Genomic DNA, 11,385 nt, shown 5'->3' with positions numbered 1-11,385 from the left:
TTCCAAATCCGCTTTCATGGAGTTCGGGCAACAGCAGCCGCCGCCGCCGCAGCCGCCGCCGCCGCCCCACTCCCAGCAGAGCTCGCCGGCAATGGCCGGAGCCCACTACCCGCTGCACTGCCTGCACTCCGCCGCCGGCTCGCACCCGCACCACCAGCATCACCACCACAGCTCGCCCTACTCCGGCAGCGCCGGCTCCTACAACCACCGCTCGCTGGCCGCCTACCCCTACGTGAGCCACTCGCAGCACAGCCCTTACCTCCAGTCCTACCACAACAGCAGCGCGGCCAGCCAGACGCGGGCGGACGATGCAGGTGAGCCGGCACCGCTTCCCGAACCCGCTGCCAGCTTCTCCCCCCGCTCCCTCCATCCCCGGGCCTCTTCCCGGCCCCCCCTCCGGGCACCTGCATAACGACCCCCGCCGTGCCCCCCGCTCCCGCCGAGGCAGGCGTCGTCCCTGGGTGCGCGGGACGGCGGGGAGAAAACGCGGGGGGTTGCCTGTTTCCGCGGCCCCTCCGCGGGCCTACTGCTGCGGTACCGGCAGCGGGGCCGCCGCGCTCCCACCGCGCCAGCGGCGGCTGCTGGCGGTACCGCGGCGCTGAGCACCGGCGCCTTCCCCGCTCTCCCCGCGGCCGGCGGCAAGGGGCTGCACTCGGCGCTCCTTTGTTACGGCGGGACCGGCTTTAGGCAAAATTCCTGCTAACACCTGAGGAGTGAAAGTTTCCAGGCGAGCGGGTCGCATTCCGCTCGGGGGCCGTCTGATTTATGTATTTATTTTTTTGCAGGGAGACGTACATATCCATCCAGAGGGGCACGGGAGGGGGGCGGGGGGAAAAAGCATTGTTAAAAGTCTCGGACTGGTGATTCACTGACCACCAAACTGGCGACGCGAAGTCAATTAGCCGAGTAAAACCTGGATGGCCCTGGAACAAGGCACACCTTCGCAAAGCCAGAGCTGCACTATAAATTTTTAAAAATATTTTTGGGTTTTTTTTCTTCCCGGGAAGAAGGAGAGCTTGCCCACTATGCCCGGACAGCTGTTTTTTCTCCCGGTAGCTCCCAAGCAGCAGCCTGTGCCACGCACGCCTGTAAGGAGATGCAGCCTGTGCCTACGCCGTGGGGTTGAACAGGCGTCGGGACAGGTTTTGGCGTTTTTAGGAGCCGTGGCTGCCAAAATACCCGCGTTTAATAGCTAAGGAGGGTGATGTTTCAGCTGTGTTGTTTTGCTTGCAGATCAGCAAAAAACCACAGTGATTGAAAACGGTGAAATCAGATTTAATGGAAAAGGGAAAAAGATTCGGAAGCCTCGAACCATTTACTCTAGTCTACAACTCCAGGCTTTAAATCATCGCTTTCAGCAGACTCAGTACCTGGCACTTCCAGAGAGAGCTGAACTGGCAGCTTCATTAGGACTTACCCAGACACAGGTAATTACTGGGAATCCCAAATCACTGAAAGCCTGCTCGAGCAACAAAGGCCAAGCAAAGTATGATGCTCCCCAAATATTTTGGCCTCTGTCGGGAACGGTAGAAAAGGTAACGCCACACGGTTGCCATCTCTCTGTGCTAGGACTTACCTAATGCGCGACAGAGATCGGGCGACCGCAGAAGGAGCTGAAAGTGCCCTTCCCTCAGCCGTCTGCGAGCGAGCGCTCCCTTTTTGATGCCACACATAACGTTTTAAAATTGCCTATATTTTCGGATAATTCCAGCACCGAGATGCAATTTCCCAGCTGTGAAAAGGAGAACAAAACAAAGGCAAGGAATCGCTGGGCCTGAGGTAGAGCTAAAAGCAAAGCTGCCTCGTAGCAACGTATAGGTAGAGGGGAAGCAGGAACGCGTTAGGAAATACCTGTTAAATCAATAGTTAATTCACCTTGGATGACTAACGCAAATGCAGTGGTTAGCCTTGGGCAAAATGTACGGAAGGTGATAATAGATCTGAAGATCAAAGACAGCCGTGTACAAAATTATGGCAGGTTAAGCCATAGTTAAGTGTGGTTGGAGTAGCTGTGCCATTCTGCTAATTTAAGCTTGAAAGACATATGAGGCATTACAGGCTTACCCAGCTGGGGTTTGTGGAGAGGTGCATGGATAGATGGGATCAATTCGGGTAAAATGTTATCGTGAATCTGTGAGCTTAACAAATAACTTCAGGATTTTATCATTGTCATTGGTAACAGTCTCTTCCAGGCAGCGATTTTTAAATACTCAGCAAACATTAATGATGGGAATGGGCCTGATGGTTTTGCAAATGGGATTTCAGTATCCTTAGCATGCACACTCTGTCTCACTGTTGTCTTGCTTTCTCTCTTGCACGCATAGATTTTTTTTTTTTAGGGACCCGATCCTGAGCTTGCAGCTAGAGGAGAACCCTTGCTTATCCCCTAACATTATGATTGCAAAGTTTGAGAGGTCAAATACGCATGGGGGATTTGTTTTCTTTGTTTGATTGATTTAAAATATGTATTGTGTATACATGTCTTACCTATATATAATTTCTATAGTAATTCTGATCTACCAGTGGGCCTGATCCTTGCTCACCTTATCGAGTGCAGGCTTCCTCTTTGGGAGTTCTGCTGAGTAAGGTGCAGGATGAGACCCAAAGCAATGCTGATATACTATTACTCACAGAGAAAATAAAATTATTCTTTCTTTAATAATACGTTTCAATATAAAGCTGCAAAACTGGTCCCATTATGCCTCCTCCCCCGCCACATCAGCGTGGACTGCTTGATCTGATCGTGAGGATTTTGGATGCGCGATTTCTTTGTAAGATGCCCTTTGTCTATTGGCTCTTGTCTCCTGGCACAAAATCATATGATTGCCCATGTTTGACAACAGTTTGCCCGAATGATCAAATGACCTCCAAAATTCTGAATGAGGCGCTAAAACAGGACACCTCAGAGTATGTAGTCTGTTTCAGCCATAACAATCTGGCCTGCCGAGGGAAAACAACGTTCCAGGTTAAAACCTGCATCCCTCTCGCTCTCCATCTCTGCTCTGCCTCCCCTGTTCTCTCTAGCTGCATCCAAAGCCCGAGAGCAGCCGTAGCTACCCCTCCTTCCCCTCTCCCCATCCCCAGCTCCACACCCGACTGGCGTGTGCCCTCAAGACCTTCTCCAGATTAGACCCCCGGCCCCCGGGGTCTTTCCTGCTGTGCCCTGGGCACTGACGGCAGCCTAATATCTAATGCGTTTCGGTTTACAGGTGAAGATCTGGTTTCAGAACAAGCGCTCCAAATTCAAGAAGCTGCTTAAACAGGGCAGTAACCCCCACGAGAGCGACCCTCTGCCCGGCTCCGCTGCCCTCTCCCCTCGCTCTCCAGCTCTGCCTCCAGTCTGGGACGTTTCAGCCTCTGCCAAGGGAGTCAATATGCCTCCAAACAGCTACATGCCTGGCTATTCTCACTGGTATTCTTCTCCACATCAAGACACAATGCAGAGACCACAAATGATGTGAATTGTCCAAGAGAAATAATCTCCTAAGAACGCCTCGTCTCGACATGGCAAGAAGTTCCCCTGCTTTGCCAAGCCGTGCCAGCTAACAGGCTCTGTGTGAACTTGTAGATGCGGCAAAGAGACAGAGTGGCTTTATTTTTTTTTTTTTTTAAAGTAACCTCAGCGATTGATCTTTAACAGAAAGACACAATTTTCATTCTGGCGCACAGAAGACACTTCTCTTTAGGATATTTTCCTTTGGACTCCAAGGCACCAGCCTCTTTCTCTGTGGAGTATACGTCAAAACAAACTTTTTACAGACTTTGCCCACAAGAACCTGAATCTACCATGGCAGCCGTTTTTACTTGTTTAATGAGCTAAAGACATTACATGATGAAAGAGAGACTAGTCAAAGCTCCTTCATTTTTATTCACCAAATCCGGACTGGGGAAAGGATTAAAAGACAGAAGAAGTGATTTAAAAAAAATTAAGATGGGGGGAAAAAAAGGAGAACTGGTTGAAAACTGCAAATATACTGTAAGATTAGAACATTACCACGAAGCAAAATCTGCATGCTTTCTCAAAATGTAATGGGCTGCGGCTCAGAAGAAACCACCGTCTCTCACGCGAAGAGCCCCCTCATCCGCACAGACCCGCACCCGCACACAGCCGGACAGACTCCCGGAGACGAGCAGTAAAGACAGAGCGAGGGATTCGCGGCCAGACCCGCCGCTGCGGGCTGGGGAAGGAAGGTTCAGCGCTGCCCGGCGGCAGCCTCAACCACTGAGCGAGAGGGACCTTTCCCCGAGCAACCTTTCTGTATATATTGTTGAATTTTAGTTGTACATATACTTTGTATGTTTTTGTCTTCTTTCGTATATAGAGTAAAAGCCACAAAACGCCCGCCTGGCTCCTATTTCTCTTAACCTTAGCGGATCCCCACCTGCCCCGACTTGCCCCCCAGATCAGTCTGGGCAGAGGGATCCTTGTGCCCAGCTTGGCTGAGTGCACAGACACCCCTACCAAAGCATATATCTGCGAGCAAAGAAAGAAAAGATGAAGTGGGATGGGGTAGCTGGTGGCTTGGTTGGTTTTAAGGCTACGATTTAAAGACAGGAGATACCGAGTCCACAAAGATACGCCTAGACGAAGTTCCTAATCACCCGGCCATTTCTGCTGCGATTTCAGTGCTCCGCTGCTTAGCTTAGCTGAGCTGAGCCTTCTCGCCGAGGCAAAGCTCAGAGCCCTGTCTTCCTTCCCAAAGGTTGGAGACTCCAAATTATTAAGAAAGGAGGCGCCCTCCTTTGTTTTAAAGAGCAGACAATGCAAGCTGAGGAATGTTTTGCAAAGCACTGAGAGGTGCCCAGGCACACAACACGCTGTCCAGCCAGCTTCAGGCGCACCAGCTTGTGGAAAGCACAGCAACTACTGACAATGAAAAGCCTTTTCCTCATCCAAGCTGGATGCCCCATACTGCGAGAATTAATGTCTAGAGACCTGGGCATCCTTCAAATTATGAACCTTGAAACCACTGAGCCATTTATCAGAAGTCAATAGAGATCCTCAGAGTGCTCCATATAATGACAGCTACATACAGTCGTGCAAAAGGACAGTCACTATAATTAGACACAAAGCAAAGACTACTTACCAATATACCAGTGTTTTGGGGGGTGTTTTTTGGTTTGTTTTTTTTTTTTTTTGAGCAACTTCCACGCTCAGTCAGTCTTCAGAGTGCTTTAAAACCGATCAGTCTTGTCATTTTCTACCATTCGTATTGTTACATTAGGAAAAATGTTTTCTTTTCTTTTTTTCCCCTTCCCACTGTGAAACTTTGGGTTCAGAGCTCCCCAGGATCAATTCTGAACAAAGCCTCCAGCTGCAGTGCCATCCAATTTGAAGCAGACATTGGGGACAATTTAAGGTTTTTATCCACAAGAAGGTTTTTTTCCATTCTCTTAAATGCAGCCATAATTAGAGTAATTTTTCATGTAGCCCGCTGATTACAGCGTTTTTACCGTCAAAGATAATTACCTGTAATTTTCTTCCACTTTTAATACTAAAAAGCCATCTTTATTTAGATTCAGGAACAGGAAAGGCGAAACAAAAGAGGAAAATTATTCTGTTATTCATACACAAATTGCAGAGACGTAGGGCCTAAAATTGAAAATTAACCAAAATTATAATGCTGAAAAGAATGGAAGAGGCTTCAGAAGTACAGCTGGTAGTGGGGCTCACTGAATTATTCAAATGACACTGGAGAGAAAGCTACCATACATTTAAACCAACAGCATTGTGTGCATCTTTCAGAAAACCCCGCTTTACACCCCCCCCCGCCGGCCCCTGTGCGGGCTCACCCTCGCCTCGCAGAAGGGCGGCGGATGCCCTGGTGAGCGAGTCCCGCAGCCCGGGGAGCCCGGCCCAGCCGAGCCCAGCCCGGCGGGTCCCGGCCCCCACGGCCCCCGCAGGCACCTTAACCCTTTCGCTGCACCCGCCCAGCAGGGACGGCGGCGGGCGGTCCGCCCCTGCGCTGGCGGGCCCGGGGGGCGGGGGACACGGGGGTTCGCTGCTTCAAGGGGGCTTGCGGGGGGCCCGTCCTCCCCTGCACGCCGCGCGTGGGTGCCGGTGCGGAAAGCCTTTCGATGCGTCGTGCCCTCCTCCCCTACGAGTGATTCCTCAAACAGGCTCAGAAAAAGCCCAGACAACAAGCAAGCAAGCGAACAAATAAATAATAATAATAATAACAATAATAATAATAATAATAATAATAATAGGCCCATTAGCTTAGTAGCGTGGGAGAAGGTGGGAAAGGTAGGCCTTCCCGGGAGCGGGGTGGGAGCGAATGGCAGCAGCGGCTCCCACTCGCGCGGCAACCGCCCCGGGAGACTCTCGTGAAACAGCGTCATCTATGGATGGAGCAGCGGCAGCTCCCCGCACCAGCGCCAAACCTGCCGCCGCCGGGCTGCCAGCGCCGGCTCCGCCGCCGCCCGCCCGCCGCCGGGCTCCACCGCCCCGGGGCCGCGGAGAGCTGCGGAAAGGCGCGCCGCCGCCGCCCCGCTGCGGGCACGGGCAGACGGGGCCGGCCCGCGGCTCGCACGGTTTCTCCGCCGGCCGCCGAGTCCCGCGCTGCCCCTCCGGCAGCCCGTCGGGGCTCCCGCCGCATCCCCGCCCGCGCCGCCCGCCGCCCCCGGCAGCATCGGGGAAAGGGGGCGCGTATCTGTCGGGGTCCGGCCCGGGGAGGGAAACCACCGGCGCGAGAATGACCGCGAATGTGGGGGAGCAAAGACGGAGCGTGCCTCGACGGGCAAGGCGCGGAGCAGTCACAAACCAACCCCAAAACCAAGCGAGCCCCAAAACTTACCCCTCTGAAAATCTGCTAAGCAAGGATCGGGGTCTAGAAATCTATACTGAACAGAAGCAGTGGAGAATATTTTTCTGAGTCTCAGGGCAGAAGCTCTTTCTCTATATTCTTGGTTGAGTGAGCACATCCAGGTGTGAAATTGTTTGCACACCCCAGCACCTCTTATATTGCCAGCAAAATTAGCTGTTATTACTGTCACTGTTTAGTGATGGTTAGCTTGATAAAAAAAACCTGCTGTAATCAAGACCTGGCGCATCTTTGCAAATTACAGATAATTGTAAACGTCCAGATTATGATAATAGCATCCTAATCCAGCCTGCAATATAATTATTACAGAGTGTTACATCTGAAACTGTCCAGTAGGGCTAATTCAGCCATTATTTAGACCCTATTTTTGCACTGCAAATGGGTTGCTGAGTTGAAAATGTACGATTGTAATTTCACGGGGCACTCAATGAGTAATGGTATAGGGAGGGAAAAATACAAAAGTGAAATGTGAACAGTAGCGATCAAATCAAACTCTGAAGGACAAAAGACTGTTTGATTCATAGGGAATGAGAAGAGCGGGAATTAAGAAAATAGCAAATCAGTGGTCTGCAGCGTTACGTGTCCAAATCTCAACGAGTGCGAGCCTGATGTGAAGTCAGGGACTGCTGGTTCGGCTCCCGCCTTGCATCAGTCCGCCCCTCGGCTCGGCTCTTCCCGGCAGCCTCTCCCCGGCACCCGAAGCATCCCCGAGCTCCCCACCCATCCCCAAAAGAGGGTTCTCCATTGTCTTGTGCCTTCTCTCAGGTGACTGAACGTCACTTTCGGGCAAGAAGCCTCGGGAGCTTCGGAACCGGGAGGAGGAGAGTGCGGGGTGCGGGACCCGGGCTCCGGGCACCCTCCGCGGCGGGCTGTGGAGCTTGGCGGCCTTTTGCGCTCCCGCGCACCCGCTGGACCGGTCCTCAGGGGTCCTTAGGGAAATTATCACAGAACCGACTCAATTGTAATTAATTAACCGAAAGAGCCTGGCTAACAGGACTACCTGCAGCTAGCGAGGTTAACTCACTGGGCTAGTTGGCTTTCGACTCCTGATTAACTTTTATTAACCCTGGACACGAAATACACAAACCCGCTTCATTTTTTAATGGCCTAAATCATCAAAGCGCGGTTGCCGCCCGACCGGTTAGTCTCCGCAGGGTCCAGATGAGAAGAGGCAGCGCCCGGGGCTGGCCCCATGGGCAGCAGGGCTGCCGCCCCGGCTCTTGCTGGCCTCTCCCGGCCGCAGCCGCTCTTGGCAGCCCGCAGGAGCCTTTACTCTGCGCCCTTTTCTCCATGCGATTTAGTAAAAACCAGGCGAATAAAAGAAAGCTCAGTGGATAGAGAGAGGCGAAAGCCCTATAAAACGCGTTATATGGTGCGTGTCGAGGAGACCGTAAAGATCTCCTGGAATGGAGGGCCAGCTCCACAACCAGGCAGAGGATGCCGCTGCATAGCACGAAGCCAGCTCAGGATCCGGCCCGGCGAGGCTGGCTGAGCCACCCTGCAAAACCCAGGCTGAGCTTCAGACAGCCTCTCCGGGAATGCCGAGGGGCAGGCGGCAGAGGGAGAGGAGCGAGAAGCCACCTCCAAGCTCGTCTTCGCCAAATGCTCAATCCGTTGAAGGTTCTGGCCGGGGCCGGCACTCTGGGCCCTCCCCTGAAGGGGACTAAGGAGGTGAGGGAGATGGGAGTTTTACCCGCGGCCTTGAAGGTCGTGCCAGTGGAAGGTGTTCTCACAGACAGCAGGGGCGTGGGTGTGTGGTGGGATTTATCAGGTCTGTATTCCAGGCAGATAAACGATTGTTTATCCTCCCCGAATCGCATGTAAATAGACGCGCCACCGAACAAAGAGAAGAACTATTTAATTGATGCAACACGGATTCTCGCTAAAAAAAGAGAGAAAGGGAGGCTTAATGTAAACTTCGCGTTTCCTATTTTCACGGCTCTTATCTGACCTATAAAACAGGTTGAGTTATTGCAAGCAATCGCTTAAATGACTGAAAGCAAGAAAAGGGGGTTCCCACACCCCCGCCCCCCCGCCCCGATTTTCCTGAAGCAATAGATCTCCTTCCCGTAATCCACAACCGAAACACCTAAAGGCTGTCAGTCGCAAAATTGCGTGGCAGAAATCTTTAATCGATGCCACATGTGGGATGCAGTCTGGGGACACAGCGCTGCCGGCGGTTGAGCGGGCAGAGCGCGGAGGCCCGCGCAGGCAGCGCGGCCGCCGGGGAGCTAAAGCACGGGGGAGACCGAGGGGAGTAAGAGGGCGACAGGAACGCCTGGCAGGCGGGCTGCCCTGCCGCGGTGACAGGTTGGAGGGGGTGTCTTTTCTTTCCCCGGGAAGGAGCGGGAGGGAAACGGAGGCGCTTGGCGGGGGGGCAGCGCTTCCCGGCTGCAGGCTGTGCCCGCGGGCGGCGCGGGGATGCCCGGCAGGGACAGGGGGGCTCGGGCGGAAGCGGGAAGGTGCTCCTCCCGCGTCCATAGGTGGGGTTGGCGGGCACTGTGTGTGTCTGGGTGTGGGTGATGTAGGTGTGCGTCCCAACCGGGGGCTAGCGCAGCCGGGGGTGGTGTGCTGTGGGTGTGAGAGCCCCAGGGGTGCAGGCAGTGTCAGGACCTCTCGATCTGGGGCAGCGGGGGCTGCAGGCTGCTCTGTGTATGTGTGTCTGTGTGTCTGCGCGTCTGTGTATGTGTGTGTGTGCGTCAGGCCCTGTGGCTTAGCCCTGGAGCCGCTCGGCACCCACAGGAATGTGGCTCCTCTCGGCTCCCCGAACTGCCCCGGCTCCACATGGAAGTGGCCGCCAGGAAAACAGAAGGGAGGGGAAGAGGGGGAGGGGCGGGGAAAGCCCCGAGCCAGCAATTCGCGGAGCCCAAACCCAGCATCAGACAAAGGACAGTTCATGCCATCCCTTTCCCGGGGAGGCAAGGGGGGAGGCCTGGCCAAGCTAGGCTCCCTCCGGCCGCCGCCGGAGCCCAGGGGGTGCACCCAGGCGGGAAGAGGCGCCGGGGTGTGCCTGCCTGGGTGTGCGGGGACAGAGAGGACAGGAGCATCCCTCTCGGCCCGGGAGGAGGGGCGGCCATAGACTCCGAGTGTTCATCGAGGCCGGGGCCACGCGACGGGGAGCCCCGGCGAGGACATTTCTTACCCTCTCTGGGGGAGGGATGCCAGGCTTTTCCCGACCTGCCCAACACCAACCCGATCTGGGAGGAGGAGAAATTAAGGAGGGAGAGGGACCGGCATGGAAACCGAGCCGAGATGACTCGGCTGGCTTGGAGAGGCGAGCGATGCCTAGTCCAGCGGCCGCAGTGTAAATTCCCATCTCTGTCCGGCATGCTGCCTGCCGGCATTCCGCCTTCCCGGAGCTGTTCCTGCTCTGTCCGTCCGGGTCCTCACGGCCCCGGCAGGTTACCGTAACCAAACAGCCCCGCGGCAGCTCCTCAAAGAAAGGGGTGGGTGAACCCACCTGGGAAATTGACTTCCACCTCTTGTGTCCAAACCTTTCTGCAAAGGGAAGTGACCTCGGGGAGAATCTCTTACTGCAGGTTGAATGCTTGTCTAGAGGGAAATGAGGAAAAGAACGGAAGAAAATGAAAAGGTCAAGTTTTTCAAAAATTTTTTGCACCGCATGGAAGTGAGCAGAAGAGACAAAGCCGACCTTTTCCTCAGCCCCAGAGTCGCGGAAAGTCCCTGAAACCTTGCGCGTAAAATGAACAGGAGACGGTCACCAGAACCGCAGAAGAGATGGGGAGCGGCGGGGCACCGCGGCGGGGCGGCCGCTCTCCGGCAGCGGGCAGGGGTGGGCAGCCGGCCGCGGCCCCCGCCGCCCTTGCCGCCGGCACCCCCGCACCCTCCCCGGCGTGCAGGGAGCACAACCGAACAAACTGGTCTATTGTACTGCAAGACATTTACCAACCCCCAAACCTGTTACAAAACAGCAAACCCGGGCTTCTTTCTTTGGGGAGAAAACTACGCACACCACACTCACGCACACGCACAAAACATGGCAGGCAGGAAAGGAGGGAGAAGAAAGGAGGGGGAGGGCAGCGGGGAGGAGGACTGGAGACAGGTAAGTGCGCTCCAGGGCAGGAGCGTGCCTTTTCAGGCCTCGCCTCCCCCCCTTCCAGCACTCTCCTCGCCAGCCTCAGCTGCCAGAGGGGCATCTTTCATCTCGGGGATCCTTCCAGCGACGCCTTTGGCACATTCGCTGCTGTCGCCGTACCCCGCACGGCCGTGAATTACCGCTGCCCCCCAGGATAGGGGTCCCCGTGGGAACGTGCTCCGCCGCGGGGGCCCCGCGGGCCTGGATTTCTACTGGAAGAGAGCCCACGCTCCGACCGAGTGGTCCGCTCCAGTGGGCAGTGCTCCGGCCATCTCGCCCAAGCCGTGCCTCCAGCACCGGGCAGAGCTAGCGACTGCTCTGACGCAAGGGTATTTTCCCCTAAATCGGGTAGAGATAAAACAAAAACAATAAAAGTACCTCTGCAACGTCCCTCCTTCAGTCGGAGCGGCCGCAGGCTTTTAGCAGGAGCGAGGGGAGCGGAACCCTCATTTTATCCTTTTCTCA

At 54.8% G+C, this 11,385-nt stretch overlaps 1 protein-coding gene and 2 long non-coding RNA genes across 4 annotated transcripts in view; 2 read left to right on the top strand and 1 right to left on the bottom strand.

Annotated features, from left to right (window-relative positions):
- Positions 1-4,342, top strand: part of DLX6 (distal-less homeobox 6) — a 4,800-nt gene extending 458 nt beyond the window's left edge. Inside the window, exons 1-3 of the mRNA XM_048305097.1 lie at positions 1-314; positions 1,234-1,427; positions 3,210-4,342. The exon at positions 1-314 is cut by the window's left edge and continues 458 nt beyond it. Coding sequence (XP_048161054.1) covers positions 1-314; positions 1,234-1,427; positions 3,210-3,461 — 760 coding nt within the window. The 3' untranslated portion in view covers positions 3,462-4,342. The remainder of the gene's footprint in view (positions 315-1,233; positions 1,428-3,209) is intronic.
- LOC125326644 overlaps positions 1-6,914 on the bottom strand; it is a 105,206-nt gene extending 98,292 nt beyond the window's left edge. The window contains exons 1-2 of one of the 2 annotated variants that reach the window (XR_007203925.1): positions 5,088-5,432; positions 1,577-1,732 (exon numbers count right to left, since the gene is read on the bottom strand). This is a non-coding gene — a long non-coding RNA (uncharacterized LOC125326644). Of the gene's footprint in view, positions 1-1,576; positions 1,733-5,087; positions 5,433-6,797 lie in introns of those variants that run through there. The other variant, XR_007203924.1, reaches the window with a different exon arrangement.
- Positions 6,915-9,009: 2,095 nt separating this feature from the next.
- Positions 9,010-11,310, top strand: LOC125326630. The gene is made up of 2 exons (XR_007203914.1): positions 9,010-9,134; positions 10,946-11,310. It is a non-coding gene; the product is annotated as an uncharacterized LOC125326630 (long non-coding RNA).
- Positions 11,311-11,385: the final 75 nt, after the last annotated feature.

This window comes from Corvus hawaiiensis, chromosome 1, assembly GCF_020740725.1.
Source record: "Corvus hawaiiensis isolate bCorHaw1 chromosome 1, bCorHaw1.pri.cur, whole genome shotgun sequence".
NCBI lineage: Eukaryota > Metazoa > Chordata > Aves > Passeriformes > Corvidae > Corvus > Corvus hawaiiensis.
Note: the sequence above shows the minus strand (reverse complement) of the source record. Positions and strands in the feature narration are given on the sequence as shown.